At 40.4% G+C, this 20,859-nt stretch overlaps 1 protein-coding gene across 1 annotated transcript in view; it reads right to left on the reverse strand.

The window, feature by feature from the left end:
* PDLIM5 (PDZ and LIM domain 5) overlaps positions 1-20,859 on the reverse strand; it is a gene marked incomplete at its 5' end in the record, with an annotated part of 86,231 nt that overhangs the window by 1,803 nt on the left and 63,569 nt on the right. Inside the window, 3 exons of the mRNA XM_009872094.1 lie at positions 2,994-3,114; positions 4,120-4,300; positions 11,446-11,620. Of these exons, the coding sequence (XP_009870396.1) occupies positions 2,994-3,114; positions 4,120-4,300; positions 11,446-11,620 (477 nt within the window). The remainder of the gene's footprint in view (positions 1-2,993; positions 3,115-4,119; positions 4,301-11,445; positions 11,621-20,859) is intronic.

Here is a 20,859-nt window from a genome sequence, read left to right on the forward strand (position 1 = left end):
AAAAAATACACATATAAACTTGGGCGGGAGGCACTGACACTCACCTCCATCCCCACAGCCTTGGTGCATGACACTCACTTCTCAGAGCAGAGAGCCATCTCAGGGGCTACAAGTCACATAGGCATTTGCTGCCCACCCTGTGCAGACCTAAATTTCAGCCCACCCCAGGTTGCCTGATCTTTTCCACTCATCTCAATTCTCAAACACCCTATAAGAAGGAAATGTGTTGAGTGTTGTTGTTTTTTTTCTTGTGCAGAAGACAACATTGTCAGCGCTCTAACATGAGAGAATTTGGGATCAGCATACTACCACGGCAAAAACTATGTCATGCAAGATTACATCTTCATAAGACGAATGACAGGGTGACAACCATAATGAAGCTATGGACTCCATCCTTAATAGTAACACTCTGCCTCTGACAGGGAAATTAGATGCCAGGGGTTGTTTTCAAGGAGACTTATAAGGAGTGGAAAGTGGGGTAGAAGGAGATTTTGTTTCTCTACTAGATTATACAGATCTGCCGAAGCTCTAGTGCTTACTGCAGCAGAGCCAACAGAGGCTTATCACATGGGTCAAGCCCAGGAGAAAAGTCCTGTTTTGGTTTAGTATTTTTAGTATTTTTAGTATTTTTGGTTTAGTGTTTTCTATGATGACCTCAAAAAGCATCATTGTAGGGGGCATCTCAGCAGGATGGGGAACACAAGTGCTCGGGAAAAGCAAAGTCCTTGATGGCTGCCAGTGGCAAGAAACAGCTTCGCCTGTTGCCTTCATTAATCCATACTACAATTTGCAAATTGTAGTATTTAAGCAGAAGAAAGACAATAAAAATGTCAAACGTGCAAAACCCCTAAAGGACATGATCTCATGACCATACTGTTTCAGCTCTTTGCATTCATGTTCATTCAGAATCTTTCACCGGTATTTTCCTGGTGCCAGTAGTTAAAGCCTTTTGTAAGTTGGCTTGTGGTTTGTGTTGATAAGTTTATTGGCTTTTCTTCTGAAGAAAGGGCAATAGATAAGGCAGAATGAAGGGCATCAGTTTTCTTTTGCGTGCTTGAATTGCGATACCACAGAAGCCTTCCGAGGCAGATTTCTCATACAGTCACATATCAATGCCTCCTGCACACAGCATTTTCAAAACTGAGTTACTAACTCTACACTTAAAATAATTCAAAGTTGTAGATATCTCCACTTTTGATTTAATTTTAGCATTGGCATCCGAAAGATGCAGATTAAAAGCCCTTAATACTAATAGCTGATGCTGTTGTAATTTCAAATACAGATTTAAAATTAGAACCCTCTTTTGCACTAGGAAGAAGGAAAGATAGCAATGACATTTACTCCTTAGTTCTTTAAAATTAGTCATAGCCTCTTAACTCCAGCTGGATTGAAAGTCTTTGAAGAATTAATATATCTCAAATTAACATCTAGAGCCATTGCAACGTATCACTGCCAGTAACACCTCAGAGAATGTGCCTACATTAATTTGTGCTAGCAACTTTCTATCTCAGAAATAAACTTTGTAAGAAGTGTAGTATTCTTGACATTTTATCCCAGTGCTTCCTGCTCACAGTATAGAAAAGTAAGGATTTGTGCACACGAGTTGTTACAGTAGCACAAATCAATGCACCACACAACCTATGGGTCATATGGGTGGCAGGAACAAGAATTCAATATTAGCAGTAGAATTCAATATTAGCAGAAAAAAACTGGTCACAAGCTTTCCACCCAAAGGGGAGTTATCGATTCCTCCAGTACTATTTTTGAATCATCAAATGGTTCCAAGATTCGGGGCTTCAGATTGCTTCAGGATGAAATTTCACCGTTCTGTCAACACTGGAGGGTGCTGCTTTTATATCCGTTTCCTCTGCTGCTCCACAAATTCAATAGGAGCAACACGTTACCCTACTTGTGTCACTGAGGTAGCAATAACCTACTGCATCCTTTTGTATCTGCCAACACCTCACTAAAGCTGCTCTGACAGAGAAATTTTGGATAAATTTTGACTGCTTTCCTCAGCCTTTCAGCACTCTCCACAGCACCCACTGCAAACAACTGTGGGAGCAACCCAGACCCAAACAGGTCAGTAGGATTTCATGCTAAATCTTTTCCTAGTCAGTCCATTTGCACCTCTAGTTAAATTCCAATGCTCCTTACCATAGAAGGAAAATCATAGAAAGGGTTCAACTGATGGTTCTAACATGGATGCAGACAGCATACAATGTAAAAATAGACACTTTTGATACATTTTCCCATTTTTGGGGGAACTGTTTTACAAGTACTATTTCTTTCCTAGCCCAGAAGGGTACACAGGAAGTTTTAAGCAAACTAGGAAATCAACACAAATAAAACCTGTTCATATTAATAAAAAGATACCATTTAGCTGGAAGTGCTAAAAACCAAACCAGAATCCCTCTGAACTTCTGAGCTGCATCTTTCATGTAACACTGCTCGTAAGGCTTTCAAGTGCCATAACTGTATCACTGTATTTTTCTTCTGACAGCCTGTATTTTTATCCCAAGCTTATGTTCAACAGATGTTATCCCTGATTCTGAAAAAATCCTTCTTGGACAGACTGCTTACTCTTGGAAGTCCCTCCCAGATGTGAATAAGGCCATTCAGAGTAAAACACATTAGTCTACTTACATTCGCTTGTTTTGTAAATATGCAGATTTACATAAACCCCAGATTATTTTAAAGCCAACCAGTGAATTACCCTAAATTTAACACTTTGCTGTATCACTGTTATCTACAGCTGAGGGCATAGTGGGAACAAGTAAAACCAGTGACAAGAAGTCTGCTCCTGCTGCAGCCAACTTATCGTGTCTAGAGTATTTGTTGCCACTTCGAATTGACATATCAGTTACATTATTTTGCTGGGACACTTCCTCTGAAGTGAAGCTTGAGAAAAAAGAATTAAAAAGTAATTCCAACCTTATTAAGCTCTGCTTCCCTGCACAACTGCACTGAACTTTGCTTGTGTTGTTCCTTACCCGTCTCACAGTAGGGATCCCCATCTTCTAAGTGGAAGACATTATTGCGGATGGGGTTATGACAGGCCACACACACGAAGCAGGAAACGTGCCAAGTTTGTTTCAAAGCATTTATTACTTCCTGTGGGGATTAGAAAAAGTGTTATTAACACATTATTTTGATGTGATGACTAGATTGCCGTGACCATGCCTCCACACTTGATTCATTTAAAGTATACTTTGTCTTCTATGTTGAAAATGGGTTGTGCACGCAGTTTCTGCTGATGTTAAACCTAATGAGGTGCTTTATTTACAGTACGTCTCCTTATTTACCATAAGTAATTTTTCTTTTTTTTGGAAGGTTTATTCAAGAGCTGGACAGATTTTACAACTCATTTGTTCGCCTCTTCCATTTTAACTAGGATCTCACTCATGATGGTGCCCTGGAATAATAAAAACAGTATCTCCAATGTCTCCTCAAGGCTGTGAACAGTTAATCAGAAGACATCCCACAAAAAATTATGACTGCTCTGTGGATGTTCTGCAAGATGCTGTAGTGCCAAATATCACTTGAGAGCTGCGCTGCCAGAGCCCTGCATGACCCCAGTTACACAAGAGTCCAGACACAGTGCTGTCTGCAGTAAAGCAGCGGACGATCAGCCGGCAGGCTCAAATTAGCAATATTAGAGCTGAACAGGATAATGTGTCTTCCTACCTACATTACCACTGGGAATATTTCAGTACTTCACATCTAGCCAACCAGTATGTTTCTCAGTGCTCAGCTTAGCTAAGGAGGATTATTTATTTTATTTCTCCCCCCACCCAATTCTGTACAAAGCTGCCAATTAAAGCATTTTGCTCAAGAAAATCTAGTAATCACAGCAGCTACAGAACGCTTCCTGAAAACAGGAGCTAACTGGGAAGAGCCAAGGAGACTACAGCACCTCTTCTCAAGGAGACTGAAAGGGCTCAATATTAGCAGAGACAAAAACACATTCTGTATGTGATGGGAGCTGAAAAGGTATGTCAAGAGTATGTTTTGAAGAATACAAACTGGGCCAGATAAAAGGGAATTTGATTACATAGAAGCATTGAATATGGTAGTTATTGCTACCACTGAAAAACAGGCCCCTTGCTGGTCACTTACCCCAAGGATTTTCCTCTGGCACTTTGAACACTCAGGGGCAAAGAACTTCTCATAGCAGACCTCACAATACAGCGCCCCTTTCTCTTCCACAAATCCAATGTAAGCCATGGAAGCTTTGCAATGAGCACAGTTAAACTCCTCTGGATGCCACGACTTCCCCAAAGCCACCAAGAAGGGTCCTCTGATTAGAAAAAAGAGATTTGGTCAGCAAATGCTCCTGGGTTGGCTCCTTCAAAAGCTATTAATAGGCTTAACCTACAATACCTCTGTGCCATTACTACACCGTTGACAAACATACGGCTCCATCCCTCTTTCATCATACACGCTCTAAGAAAGCATCAAACGTTGGCTGTATCCATTTCCACTGAATGAGCTATCTCCCAGAAACACCCAACCATGACAAATACTAATTCTCTTTGCTTCATTGCATTTCAGAAATCTTATTGTAAACCTACAGTAAATATAGTGTTGAGTGGCTGCTAGGGAAGAGAAAAAGACGGATGTTCCCCATGCTTCAAATTATTACCATCTATTGAAAAAGAGATATTTGACTCAATGATACAATCTGCTCTTGTTCAGTGTGCATTTGTACTGAGGCCACAAATGGTCAAGTAGGCTGGACTCCATTAAGAGCTAGTAACATCGGTTTCTTGTGAGACTAAAATTCAATCACTGTCCTTATTCAGCAAGTTCGTTACAGGATAACCTGTCCCAGTTGTTGGGGAATTTTATTTATTTGGGGGGAGCTGTGGGCATGGCAGTGTGATTTTGTTTTGTTTTTTTCCTTCAGGAGCAAGTTAGAATAGGATCATTTTCTCCAAATTGTGGAGCCTCCTTTATTATTATTGGCAAACACACAGAAAAGATGCTTTTACTAGCATTTGTCTGGCTAATGCAACAATGTCAATAGACAAGATAAACATGCCCATTTCTCAGTCAACAAAAAAATTCTCAGTTTGTAATTCGTAAATCCCAGGCATATACCATCATATCTCTAGTCATTCGAAAACATATTCAGCATGCAAATTTCTTTTACAAACATATTTAATTTGATGCTGATGCCACTGATACTCAATATTCCAGAATTTGGATTTCAGCTGAACTTTATGGTTCAAATTCATCTCCCTCATCAGATTTCCTGGTTTTTTAAGACATTGAGATGCCATTCTTTCAGTAATACATCACCTTTTTCTGATCTAGATGAAATTGAGTAAGATATGAGAACATTTTTGTGTAATATAAGATTTTCATGTGAACAAAGCAGTAGAGGAGAAAAATAAAAAACCCCTTGGAATTGGCTTCCAGGGTTATACTGACTCTAAGACAGAAATATATGTGGGCAGAGGACAGAGGGCAACTTCATTGAGAGTAGTGGGGCAATTATTTTCATTCCACTTCTACATTTTCTCTAGAGATGCTCCCTATTTTCAACAGGATGAGAAGTCAAAGATAAGGGACTTGAAGAGATTTAGGACAACTCACACACCTTCTGAGATGGTAAATGTATTTAATCTGAAACAACTCCTTCACCTCTGATTATCGGAGAGAAATACGGCTCCTGGACAGCAGCTCGTAGCCCTTTAAGGAGGGCGTTGAGGGCAGATCTCTGGCCCTTGCTCCCAGCGGATGCCTGAGCAGTGCAAACACTGCTCTAACCCGATACCCTCCCCCTGCTCTACAAGCACCTTTTTACATCAATGCCCTTTCAGTTATGTACTGATCAAACAATACAAGCCCTTATGTACAGCAAAGTGCTCTCAGCGCGCCGTGTCAGCACCGGCTAATTTAACAGATTCATTAACTTGGGGCTGACACCAAAGAGGCTCTCTCCTGGCTCCAGGTAGGATTGAGTTTCTGGCCATCTGCACCGAAATGATAGGCTCGGTGAGCTCTGCAATGGAAAGCACGTACGCTAGCGACCAGAGGGGAAGAAATTTTTACAACATCTGCTGCATTTAGCGCTCCAGAGTTTACAGCTCTGGCACATTGAGGTTAGCCATTCAGGACAGCGCGCAGGAACCCAGACGGATGGGGAACAGCCTGAGAGTGCATCTACCGAGTTTCTTTCCCAAAGTCCCCAGACAGCTGTGGCCATGCCCTGCACAATGTCTCCAAGGTGTTCCATTAGCGGGCTGGCTCCCCGCACACATGTGTCCAGAAGAACTTTTTCTAAATATAATTTTACTTTTAATCAGGCCATAGTTTAAACATGTCAAGCTGACGCTGTAGCTTAATGATACCAGCGACTTAAAAGCCGCCCCAAAGTACGTGGAAGAACAAGAAAAATAATAAACACCTGCCATGTAAAATACACTAAAAGCTGATATTCAGAACTTGGAGGTGTTCCTGGTCTCTGCAATATTTTTGCAATTGAAATTACAGCTTCCAGTAATGAAAGGCATTTATTTGTTGTATTCATTTGAAAAGGAGTTTATAGCCCAAATTTGAGTAAGGGGGCCACACACCCACACTCACGCAACCTGAAGGGAAGTAGCTAGGCATGAAATGCTAGGAAGACAGCTGCAGTTGGCTTCATCCTCTCTTCCTCATTTAGAAATAAAAAACAATTTAAAAAATCCCACATGCCTCTGTCAACTAGAATGTATTTTTAAAGGTGGTGCTAAAAACTCACATTCCTTCCATCCAAAGATACGGGACAATCCAGCTGGCAACAGCTGGCTATGAATGCGCCTCTGTCTCAGGCTACTTTGACATGCTAAGCATTTCTGAACACATTGCTGGCATCACCATCTAGACCTCATGAACCAAACTTCACAGATGGAGGGCAAATAGTAGTTATTTTATTTTTTTTTTATTTTTAAGGGGTTCTGATGTATTTACCGAAGTATTTACAGAATCTTATAGCCTAAAGGATCACCAGGTACATAAATTTGGTAGCCACCTAAAACATCCAGATTCTGCCTGTAGGAATGATATAGGGGCAAACTGGAAGAATTAACACAAAGGAAATATAATCACAATTTCACCATCTTTACATTTCTAACTTCTACCTTCATCAGCATGTCATGACATATTAGTGTGCCAATAATCTAGCTTTTCATGTGGCTTTTATTATGATAGCAAGCCGTAACTGAAATTTGGTGGTAGAGAGATCAAAAGCATTTCGACATCTGCTAAGTAGGCCAGTAACTTTACAGTTAACCATACAGCAGTCTACAACTCTAGGCAGTTTCTTTTTCTCCTTGCATGAAAATGTAACAATATATAATTTTTGTATAGAATATGCTGAAGGGAAGCATGATGCATACTTTTATCCTTTTGCCTTTAAAAACCAAGCAGTATGAAAAGGTGAGAAAGCAAAATCATCTTTGACAGGCAGACACACAAAAGAGTACGTTCTCATTGCAGATCCAGGGAAAATACATTTGGATTTGCAAGGAAGAGCCAACTCCACACTGCAGCACTCAGTAAGACTGCTTAGGAACCAGAACTATTTGTCACGAAATGTCAGAAGTTTTTCAGAACATCACAAGTAGATCACGGGAAATTTAGTTAGCTTTGACTCTTTAAGACACAGAAATGAAAGCTAACTTAATGAAGCTTTGGGAAAACCTGGAATCTTAAGACAATTGCTGCATGAATAATTAAAGATATATTAAAAAGTTATAAGATGTCTCTAAGAAATGGTTTTGGCTCAACCAGCCATGGTTATTCTATGCCTGAGTGTAAAGTAACCAAACCCACAACGCATTTTGGCTTCAAAACAGATGTACAATGCAATGCCACTTGATCCTTCTCCTACCTTTTCATAGGTAATGCTACCACTAAGGGCATGAGCTGTAATTATGTTAAAACTTGAATTTAAAATGCCATTGCAATCTTTCAAATCCCCTGTATGCTGTGAAAATGAGGCGTATTTGGCATTGATTAATGCACATTAACTGATGCCCAAATGAAACAATGCTTGCTTTTAAATAATTGAGGTGGCATTTAACATATGAAGAAATATAAGGATTTAAACACCACCAGCAAATTACAAGGAAGTTAGATGTGGGTATCAGTTAATATTCATGAAGAGGTCTCACTTACAAGAGGTGACAATGGCTTAAGTACTGTCAAGTAGGGCTCTGCAGTTTCTCCTCATGCATTCACTAAGTACTAAAGGCTGCTCCATAGACCGACACACTTGTCTACTTATAGGGTGGCAGCTCATCTCCTTTTAAATGGTCATCAGAGCAGGAAAGCAGGGAGTAGCAGTGATTTGAGGGCCCAGAGGAGAGGTTGGCTGCTCAAGAGTGATCTGTGAACTGTGCTACAAGACCCCACAGCCCTGAGCATCAATGAACCCTGCTAAAGCACAGGAGCTGTAAAAGGCACCGAAGCTTCTTGCATGAAAGATGCAGAATATAGTGGACTTAGTATGTTCGGTTTTAAACTGAAATGACAGTAACAAAAAGGAAAGTGTATGGTTGCTTGTGCATTATTTAATAGACAAGAAGCTCAACATGAGCCGGCAGTGCGCTCATGCAGCCCAGAAGGCCAACCCCATCCTGGGATGTATCAAGAGAAGCGTGGTCAGCAGGTCAAGAGAGGGGATTCTCCCCCTTTACTCTGCTCTTGTGAGACCCCACCTCAAATACTGCATCCAGTTTTGGTGCCCCCACCGTAAGAGGGACATGGATCTGTTGGAGCATGTTCAGAGGAGGGCCACAAGGATGAGCCAGGGGCTGGAGCACCTCTGCTACGAGGACAGGCTGTGGGAGCTGAGACTGTTCAGTCTGGAAAAGAGAAGACTCCAGGGAGACCTTATAACTTCCTTCCAGTAACTGAAGGGAACCTACAGGAAGGCTGGGGAGGGACTTTTTACAAGAGTGTCCACTGATAGGACAAGGGAAAATGGGTTTAAGTTGAAGGAGAATAGATTTAGATTAGATTTTAGGAAGAAATTCTTCAGTACGAGGGTGGCAAGACTTTTGAATAAATTGCCCAGAGATGTTGTGGCTGCCTCCTCCCTGGAGGTGTTCAAGGCCAAGGTGGATGGAGCCTTGAGTAGCCTGATCGAGTTGAGAGGTGTCCCTGCCCATGACAGGGAGGTTGGATTAGATGATCTCTAAGGTGCCTTCCAGCCTAGGCCATTCTATGATTCTATGATTATTTACTAGACACAAATGTAATGCCTAGGGAATGAAAAGGTCAGCATACTAAAGACAGACAGAAGGCCAAACTGGTCAGCAAATCAGATGAATCTCATCCCAAAAGTATGTAGACCTTTTTGATATTAATCTTCCATTCTGCAATGAAGCAAAAAACCTGGATTTCCAGGAATTCGAATAAGCTTTCTCCTATTACTTCAAAGGGATTCAGATCAAATATTTTTATTTCTTTGACATAGACAATGGAAGTAGGAAAAAATCCTCCAAAACATGACAGATATCTAAGTCCTCTAAAACTAACCTAATGTTAACTATCAGAACAGAAATCTAATGGAAGTAAACAAGCTGGACTCAACTGACTCCTAGAGATGGAGCAATTTGAGTAAGCTGCATCTTCCGATGCAGAATCCAAGCCAGGGCTCAAGAGGCTGCAAAAAAGCCATAATGAAAGCCTGATTTTCTATTATACAGAACATAATTTATGCAGTTCAGAGCTCTTAATTTTTCAGAACTCATGTTTTCTAATCAAACTACTCTCTTTAACCATGGTGAAACATAGTGCAGACTCTCCTATTTTGTTTACTGAAAACATGGGACATAAAAGAATACAGAAGAAAAACTACAATGCATTACTTTTCCCTTGTAGTTCAACAACACAGATGACTGCACAAGCAAGAAGGAAACATTTTAAAAGAATACATTTCTTCCAACAGTCCCAGGAAAACTCTATTTTAGGGAAGAAATAAAATGCAAGGTAGATGAAAATCAGGATGATTTGCACATTGATGTGAGAAGTGATTACAACTCCCTGAATGAGACAATCATGACTAATTGTCAGAAATTGTTGACCAAACGATGCAACTCAGTTCAGTTCCTCCATATGTAATTCTGGCTAACAATAGGATATCATAGTGCTAAGCAAAATTCATTCTAGTCAATCTCATTTGGCAAACTTGTGTTTGTGTTGCTTAATCTTTTCTACCCATGCCATACAAGTCAAAAATGCTAGCTACCATAATACCCAAAGACCAGAGAGCACACCAAAGAGCTTGAAATCTAAAATTGCAGGAAATTACTATTAATCCAGTCTTTGTTAAACCACCATTCCTTGCCTTTTTTTTATATGAATGAACCTTAATATTTTCCTTCTCGACTAGAAATTCTGGTTTATAAATCAACATTTGTGGCAAGTTAGTCTTTGTACGACTATACTCTCTGATTGTTTTCCAACTAGCTAATCATCTTCATCTTATTGGAATGGGTGTGTAAGTGAAAACTAACTTGCTTACTTTCCTTTGGGTTTTCTGCTCTACTCCACCCTGCTTTCTGGTTCTCTATAAAACAGGTGTAAGGCTGTGACTGTTAGCAGTTCACAATGTGTTTCCTCCATCAGTACTGTTTTTTTAGATAAACCACGCATGAAAACAGTGTTCTGCATTACTGAAATTAAGCCTTAAGATACTTGTGACCAAGCAGTCAAAAGCCACAAAAGCAAAACAAAGTCCTGCTGTCAGTGAGCCTGCACAGTAAACAGAATCATACAGTTGGTTAGGATGTAAAAGACATTTAAGATCAGTAAGTTCGACAGTTAAACTTGTGCTGCCAAGTCCACCACTAAAACCATGTCCCTAAGCACCACATGGTGACTCCATCACTTCCCCGGGCATCCTGTTGCAGTGCCTGACAACACTTTCAGTGAAGAATATTTTCCTAATGTCCAATCTAAATCTCCCCTGGTGCAACTTGATCCCATTTCCTCTCACGCTTTCACTTGTTACTTCGGAGAGAAGACCAGCACCCACCTAACTACAACCTCCTTTCAGATAGTTGTAGAGAGCAATAAGGTCTCTCCTGACCCTCCTTTTCTCCAGGCTAAACAACCCCAGTTTTTCTCAGCACTTGGCCTTATTAAACCTCATAAAATTGGCCTTGGCCCATCGATCATGCATGTCCAGATCACTCTGCAGAGCCTTCCTACCCTCAAGCAGATCAATGCACCTGCCTCGCTTGGTGTCATCTGCACACTTGCTGAGGGTGCACTCAATCCCCTCCATCCAGATCACTGATAAAGATGTTAAACAAAACTGGTCCCAGTACTGAGCCCTGGGGAACACTGTTTATGACCAGCTGCCAACTGGATTTAACTCCACTCACCACCACTCTTTGGGCCCGGCCATCCAGCCAGTTTTTCTCCCAGCAAATAGATACAAACCTAATGACTTGATTACAGTGCGCACACATGGGAGTACGCTTTCCTGCTGGAATGTGCTCTGCCCTCTGAACCAACGTGTCTTGCTCATTTAGCTGAGGTGCTGTTGCAGATTTTTCACTCGGAGGAGTTGTTCCAGGTGGTTTAATACTGTTTGATGTCCATCCACTGGCAGGAGGTGGGGGAAGAGTGCCAAAAGAATTTAGAAGACCGTCTTTCAGTACCAAGTAAATTATCTTGAAATATAGGCAACCAGCAATATTTGCCTAACATCTGTCCAATTTATACCTGCCTACTTAAAGGAACAAATTTAAAAGCACTTATTTTCCCCTCCTCCCCCACCAAGTTCTATCAACTTTATGAAATGTCTGTGAAGTAACACAGAATGGTTTTGGCTAGCTTAAGAGTAGTGGACAATTTCAACATACTAAAGAATTTAGGCGAAAGAGTATGCAACCTGTGAAGGCATTATTTTGCTTTAGATACAAAAGCTGAAGCCAAGAATATCAGCGTATGAAGAGAGACAGGAGAATACGACATACCTACTCAAAACATTTTACAGGGAGTGCAATAGCTCATATGTCATTGCTAACAGATTAAACAAGAGTACAAATTCAACACAACATGTACAGGAACTTAAAATACACTACTGTACAAAGAAATCATATTTCTAAATCGAAATTAAACACTAGTCGACATCTCTAGATGCTGCCAATCTGAAGCACTCCAAAACCCTCGTTCACATCCTCTTTATAGAAAGTTACGACACAAATAAAACCCCGACGTTTTCATAAATGTATACATCCACATACTTCCATGTGTGCTCAAGTTTTTAAGAGTTGTACAACAGACATAAGCTTTTATGAAGTACAAAAAACGCATTTACAAAAATGAAAAGCACAGACAATACTGTTGCCAAGGGTAATGAAGAAACAAACAGTCCTCTGCTTTTCTTTCTCCTCTATTGATACACGTACCATGGTAACGTGCAAGCTACAGCAACACGAGTTTATGGGAGCAGTTATTTCTGTCAAGTGGAGAACTCTTTTTCTTTTTCAAGTACGCTAAAAGCCCCCCACATTTCCATGGCCTTTTGTTTGCATCCACAGGCAAGAGAAACCATGAGCATTTACTTAATGTCCTGGCTTTAGTGCAGCCATACTAAACCTTGTAAATTTAAAAGCAAAATTACCATCTGAGTGGAAACTCATGATGGAGACATCAGACAGCACAGGATGATGCTTCTATTGTAATGACCTAGTTCACCAACCTAAGGTCAGGTCATCAGTATGTAGCTTTGGAAAAAAAAAAACACAAAAAGACCCCAATTAATTTGTGGAGCCATTAATCCTTGTGCTACTGTGCCTCTGATATCATCTTCCTGGGAAAAGATGAAAATCTGTTTATCATGACCTCCCTTAATGAAATGCTATCAGTCTCCACCCCACAGAAAAGTTGTCAAATTACTTTTCAGGTAAAACATTGCATTCCCTGCTCAAATTCACAGAGAAAATAAATTTAAGTGGCACTGAATACACAGAAAATTCAACTGAAAAGCCAATGCCTTGATCTTTACAGAAGATGGCCAGATGCTACACAATTTGATCAAAGCAATACAGGGAACTTAAGTTAACAAATCCCCCCCCTACTCATATGTATTTGTAGGCTTAGACAATACAGCTGGAAGAAAAATCTCTTTTTAACACCAATATTTTTGTAGTATAATTATGCCTGGTAGTAATCCACCAATACGGGCTTAATACCTACTTTTGCTTACTCTTTCTCTGTATGAAGAGATAATGAAGTCACACATCCTTTTTTGTCTAACTGGTTGGTTCATCAAACTTTCTCAAATAGGGTCACCTCAAGATTGACATATTTTTGAATCCTTCTCAGTATCTGAAGTAACAAAATTTATACCGTATATAAATACGATATATATTGGGGAGGTTGTTGGGTTTTTTTTGTTGTTGGTTTGTTGTTTTGTTGTTTGGGTGTTTTTTTTAAATATAAGACTACTGTGTATATTTAATGTATAATTAACTCACAATATCTTGAAAAAATAACATCTTGATTCTAGAAATATTCAGCATTCATGGTTAGAAAGTCTTTAGAAACAGAAACACATTATCTTGAATCATAGCAGTCTTTTCGAACTTTAATGATTCTAAGATCATCTAGTCCAACTGTCAACCCAACATTAACCCATATCCTGAAGTGACACGTCTACACATTTTTCAAACACCTTGTGGGATAGCGACTCCACCACTTCCCTGGACAGCCTGTTCTAATGCCTCACCGCTCTTTTACAAGTCAATTTGCTACTGTAGTTCATTTTAGATTATAAATGCCTGCTAAACTGAAAACATAGGAACAGATAAAAATGGAAAAGTCGGTAGAAAGGCTTTGAAGACGTGAACAAAAGTGGGTTTGATTAATAGCACTTTCCTCCTCTGCCATCCTACATGGCTTTTTCTAATTTTCAGGTTCCAATTCATGAGAAGACAAAAATACACACTAAAATCAAGTCTGTTTGAAGACTGTTTTGCCATAAATCAAACTGCAATGCAGCTTCCAGTATATCACTAATTTCTGTTTAAGTTCTCTGCAAAATCTCAAAACCCATTTAGACACATCAGCTAGCTCTTGTTTGCACTGTGTAGTTTAAAAAAGTCCTTCTGCTTGCTTAAAGGGGAAAAAAAAAGTGCAAACATCACAATTACTGCCTTTTCTTTGGTCTTATTACAGCTTTCATTAATGCTTCTTTTATGAATTACACCTTTCCAAACACTAGCCAACTTTAAAGTTACTGCTGACCAGGAACATAATTTGTCCACATAAACTTTCTCTACAGAGATGTTAGACAAATCAGTAACTTTTGAGTTATTCAAAGCACTAAAAAGAGCGAAGGAGATAGTCCATTAGTTTGGGAAATAACTTTGGTCTACTAACGACTACGCTAAAACAACTCTCTTTTAAGTAAACCACAGTACAAATCACACAAATTAGTACTGTGTTAATCAAGAGCTGTGGCCTAAGCAAAAACAAGCTGAGCACGTAGCATTGAGGACTAGAGAAGGCAAATGGACCTGCTCCACTTCCACTGAAATCGCTGAACTCAAGTTCAGCGCCTAGAGCTTCAGCAGACATGGGACTCCCATGACATCGTGTCCTTGATGCAGACAGGATAAGGGGAATAACAAATAAGCGCTAAGTCTGCAGATACTTCCATATTTGCCAGAATATTTTGGATACTGGATAAAACCTTAAGTCCTGTGACAGGAACAATATCTAATTGATCACCACAGATGTCATCAGCACCTGAGAACCAAGACAGAACAGGTTGCCTTCTGTTCTAAAATCCTTGAAAAGCAAGAACTGAAAGCATTTCATTAAACACTCTCTTTCATCTCTTTAAACTGGGAAAGCCAGGAAGCTCCCTGCCCATGCCCACAATGTGTCCCACAGCATTCTCTCAAGTATTTTCCTCTTATTCCCATTAAGGCCTTGCTGATCTCGCACAATATTATTCCTTTCTATACCTGTTGTGGACTCAAGTTTCTTTCAGTTCAGATTTTTCATCCTAAAGAGGAGTAAGTCTGCTTCTTTTACATGCATGCTTTTATTAAAGAAAATATACCAGTAAAGTACAGTAATAGCTATTTCACCACACTTATTATACTGTTTTCTTTGTGAACTTTCTACAGTTGTTCTGCTAGATTTTTTTTTTCCACCATAGATCATTCTCCCTTTCTCATCGCTTGATTTGCCTCAGTCTTTCATCTTCCTCATTACTATTTGAACACCAGTCAGAGGACAGATTTTATTGACCACTTGAGTCTTTCTGTAGTCCACAAACATGCTTTTTAACACTCCAGTAATTTTACCAAAGATTCATTACTTTCACTGCAACTCATGGGGCAATTTTTTGCTGGTGACAGCATTGTTGTTTGGTTAGGTTTTTTTATTTAAAAAAAAACACATAAAAACCAAAACACTCTTAGTTCACTAAAGACCCTTATAATTTCTCAGTATTTTTTTCCAACAATATTCCATGTCTTGTAACTATAAAATTTTAAATATTAGGTCTGTTTTCTTGTTTAGAGTGAACACTGGTGTTTCCCAAATATTCCTTCTACTTACACCACAAGTTTAACACTCCTGTACTGGACAAGATATTTTTTCTGCAAGCAGAGAGGAAAGGGACACTCAGAGTTCTCGCATTCTCCTCCCTATTTCTTTGGAAACCTTTTAGATTGAAACACAACCACATGATGTAAAGAAAAACATGGGGCCTGGAAAACTCATCCAGGTGTTTTCTTGCAATGAGAGGCTTTTACCAGGGCACACCAGCAATAACAAGGTAGGTACACATTATTACACTCAATCTAAGCGAAGACCTCTCAACTCCTGCCAATCAGTCTGAGCTCTCCAGTGGTTTATGCTTTATTCTTTGCTTTTTACATTTTACACATATGATTTCGGATCCCGTCAGCAGCTCTGTCCTCAAAGAGTGCCAGGGACGTGCTCTGGTACCCAAGATCTGACCAGGTGAACGCACCACTCCAGCTACCTCAGGACACAGTTTCACCAGGTATTTTCTGGGTGTCACCTCTGTTGCTTGAAACGGGACAGAGAGCAGCAACTTTCATGGGTGCTCAAAAGAATTATAAATTACGGTATGTAAATACAATAAAAAAAATAAAAGAAATAATTTATAAGAATATATACACCCCCATCAGGAGCTAATCTACCCAGAGTGGCAGAGAGGTTTGGATTCTCTACAAGTCACAAAACAATTTCTGTGGCCAAATTTTGGTGTTTTGTAGGCTTCACCTCACCTTCACTCTCTTTTTAATTAAACCTTTTAAAATACTGCTAATTTGTGCTTGTGTATTGTCATAGTTGTCTTTTCTAAACCAGAAAACACTCTGTACCTGACTATTAACTTTCTACTTTATTAGATTTAACTTCAGCAAACCCTCGGTGTTTGCTTTCACTAAACTCCTTAGTACGGCTAGTTTAATGTTTAACAAAGTTTCAGGCAAGGTAAAGAAGTGGCCTTTTTTTTTTCATTTTCAGAAATCCCAATGTGACTTTGCCCTCGTTAAGACTAACAATAAGCTGTTCCATTGCTGAGCACATGGATAACTGCAAACACTGGCGAAAGGTTTGGAAGACAAAGGGAGAAAGGCGGATACGCGGTGGTGCCAAAGTCACTTTGACAGAGGTTCTCCGGTGCGTAGCAACGATACAACAGCCTGAACTGTTTAATGCTCATTTAAACATAACATCAGACTTCATGTAATATCTATAAATAACAATGCTACTTTAAGCGGTGGGAGTGCCAGAACTTCATTTTAAAGTGTTCTAACTCAGTGATTTATACGCTGCTATCAAACTACTGTATTATAAATGGAAAATATAAAGCTTCATATGTCCAAATTTCTGGCTTTTCTTAATATATTTGTACAGTAGGAAATCTTCCTGTTCCTCCCCTCCAAACCAAACAGATGGCCGGATGAAGCAACGTGTCTGAAAAGCTCTGCTGTCAGCTCGTTACATTAACCATATATAACACCCCATCCACTCCTGGGCCTGCGTGAAATCGCCCAAGTTCAATGAAGAAAGCTACAGGACAAGCAAGAGAGAAGGGAAAGAAAAAAAAAAAAACAACAAACCCACATTAAAAATGAAAACAAAACCCCAAACTCTGTGTTCAGCACTTCTCTTTTCATTTCCTTCCCTTCAGAGTCTTGGAAGCAAAGTCAGGGCTAAACCCCTGCCACTGATTAAAGGCAGGACAGGAAGGATTAAACCATTATCATGTCTTTAAATGATGGTGAAGGCTGGTATGTGCCCCGTGGAAAATCACAACAGGTGTCACCCTGGCCCAGTTTCAACAAACCCTGCAACTGGAGGGGCTAGTTCCTCAGCTAGCAACCAGCCTTTCAACTGGAAAGGCTAAGGCTAAATTAGCTGCAAAGCATCTTAATTAAAATGAGTATGGTGGTTTTGGCTTGCTCAGCCTGTCTCCTTATGATTTGTTACATCACACACTGTCACAAATTTGACACAACTGGCGTCGCTTTTAGCAAAAATGTGCCTCAAGGAGAAAGAGAAGATGAAGACCTGTATGTTTCATTTCTCCAGAGAAAACGAAGACCTGCGTTTCATTCCTCTGGAGTGACAGTTCAGAAACCCATTCGGTAGCTTTCCGCAGATAAAGTTTCACCTCCCTTGTTTTTAGCTCCTGTTCTAACCTCAACAGCTTGACTGTGCCTGCAGAGAGCACGACTATCCAGTCTCACGTGCACACAGATCAGCTGTCAGTTTCATGGAGCTGATGTTTAATGTTGAATAGTGACAAACATGCATTTACCGGAGGCATATTAGGCATATTTCTTGGTTGTTCTACTTCTGTACATCTGAACAGGACACATCACAGCTCTGAGCGAATGAAGGGGAACTGATCCAGCGAGCCAGTCCTTGACAAGAGGCCAGTTAGTTTTTAAGAAGTCAAAGACAATGAGTATCTAATTTTGAAAGCTGGTGGATGTTCCCACTCGATGGGTATGAAATAACCACGGAGACAAATAGTCTCTTCACCTGTGTTTAAATGACTAGAGAAAACACCATGCATCTCTCTGATTTATGTATGCAATTAGTTTAAGTGCACAGTTTGGTGCAACAGCACATGAATTTAGCAACATCGAATCATGGGAGAGTTGCCAAAGGTCGTATTTGTAACAGAAATCTGAATTTCTGTTCAGCAGATCCTGTAGTGAGGTACACCAGGTCATTCTGCCTCCAACAAGCAGGTGGTCCATTTCTGCATAATTACTATGATCCACCCCTTCTTAAATATAAACATTCAAGTTTCAGAAACATATTCATTTTTTCACCATGTCTGCAGGAGTTACAATTTTATATTACCATCAAATTAAGCTTGACATTTATAAATTACTCTGGTTTCACAATGGTTTTGCTTGGCTAACCGGCTTCACATTACTTAACTTGTAAGAATAAATTCTTGTGGTTTGCTGTCACATGACGATATAATAATTTAGATTACATGAAAAATTAATAAGAATAATATTCTGTACATCATGATCAGGAAGCTTTTGTGTTTTGACCTGTCAATCATACCACTTTTATGGACAAGGCTTTCTCTTTTTATGAATGGTGGAGGAATGATCTTTAACAATATTTTTCAGTGAAAAATATTGAAACTGCTTATGTTTTGGGACTGTTTCTAGCAGAGGCCTTAACAGTAATATAAGGGGTTTCTTTAACAACTTGTAGTGTTAATCAAGTTTCTTCTCCAAGTTCAAACCATGGTCCTCAATGGGCACACAGGTATAATAACCTGTATAATAATTACTCCTGCCTTTAATTTCCTATTCTACAAAGGAAACAAACTGGGATGAGATGGGCCTAAAACGAAAATTGCAGAATTTCATGAACACGGTGATGCTGACACAACAGCCTGATTGCCTTTTGCATGCAAAGGTATTCCCAAAACCAAAGGGCCATCAACTTAACTTACCCAGTAAGCGGAGCCTGTAAGGTCAACAGAACAGAGATAGGGGCTGGGGTAATTACAAATGAAACGCAGCAAAAACAAGGTGACAAAGACAGAAAGTGCTGCAATCCATCCCTTTACGGACCTTGAGCAAGGCCGCAGTGGCAGGACAGGCGTTTTGCAGTAGCACAGCTAAGGCTTGGTGCCTCCCTCCCTCTCTCCAGCTTCATACCACTTGGCCTTACGTCCAAACTCCCCAGTCTGATACGGTCCAGATTTTTACCCCATTTCCCTTAGCAAACCTCTACAGAATAAGTTGCGAAGAAGGAGATCAAGACCCAAAATGTCAGTATATGCCAGACAGGATGTCAAATCACACCTAGGAGCAGGCTTGTGTTTTCTGCTGCTTTTAAAGTCCTAATATTATCGAGGGAATAGGAAATAGGAAAAAGAAAAACAGTACAAGACAACATGCTAAGGATAACACCAGAGATGGTAAATGCAAGTCTATCAAACACATAAAAGCAACTGCAAGGAAACAGCAGAATTTTTCAAACAAAGTTGCCTGGGGAGCAATTTTTCTATGCTCACAGTTAGCTTCCAAGTGTGTTCCCTCTGCTGAAGGAAGCATGTGCTTAACACATGTGCTGGCTCGGGATTAGGCAACTGACAGTTGTGGGTATTGCAGAATATGCTGACATTCCCAAGCAGCTATACTGGAAGGGAATTATATATCCCAGTGGTACCAGGCTGAAGACGCCCTGGGAATAAGGCAACTGGCACACGTGGGTAACTGGTCACTTAAAACTGCAAGATTTGGACATTCCTATCACAAACCCTCCCCCCATCCCATTCTCATACCCAGCTGACGAGCCCAGGACAAACAAAGGTCATCGATTGTAACGAAACCCTCCTCTCTAAGCAGCAAACCAGCTTTTCTGGCCAGCAGCTGTACCAGCTCACCATAGGACCCCAGCGGTCCCGCCGGACCCCCGCAAGTGGAGCAGGATGCTGCCTGCCCAATGCTGCCTGGGAGGGCGGGAAGCGGTGCTGGCAGCGCTGTGCCTGGCCCCCAGCCTGTCCGGTCCCCACTGTGCCAAGCAGCTCACCCTCCAACACCAGCATTTTGAACATGCTGGGAAAGAGGAGGCAATTTGGTGTGAGAAACCTTAACGTTGGAATTCCTGACTGCTTCTGACCATCATAGATCCTGCTGCGCTCTCTGCAAGAACAGATCGTCTCCTGGCTAAACTCCAGTTTGTGTAGCTGCACTTACTGGGTGATTATACTTTCTTAAATTGTCCCAGCAGTTGCGATTTGCCACGGTGCTATTCACTTCCTTTCAAGATGCCGTGGAGTGTTACAGCATGCTGACAAGCAGCTGTTATGTTTCACTCAAGAAGCGACTGCATGGTGGTGGTGGTGGGTGAAAGTCGTTCCTGTGCGTGCATCGTATACTTGCATATGGCACCAGGACTGAAAAATGTTGTGGGGTTCCTTGGGAGTGAGCAATACTACTTAAGCACCGGGTAACAGTTAGCTATCAAATGCTAGAATAACTCACTGTGATGTAGTTAGGATGTTCTGGGTAATTTATTTTGAAATTTAATGTAATCCTGTAAAAAACTCCCTCTGGTGGGTGAACAGAACATCATAGCTCAACAAAAATGAAGTGAGAACTATTATAAATTCTAGCCTGTATGCTTAACACACAGTAACAATTTAACTGATTTCAGCAGTTGAAAAAAAAATGTACAATGCAGACAAGAGAGGCCAATAGCAAATTCATTATTTGGAAACAACTGTCTAGGCAAATGCCACTGCTGCACTGTGTGCATGCCTCACCTCCAACTCCTTGTGCACCCAGTGTGGCAAGATGAGACTTTCATTTT

The sequence above is a fragment of the Apaloderma vittatum genome, unplaced genomic scaffold (genome assembly GCF_000703405.1).
Source record: "Apaloderma vittatum isolate BGI_N311 unplaced genomic scaffold, ASM70340v1 scaffold9696, whole genome shotgun sequence".
NCBI classification, from domain to species: Eukaryota; Metazoa; Chordata; class Aves; order Trogoniformes; family Trogonidae; genus Apaloderma; species Apaloderma vittatum.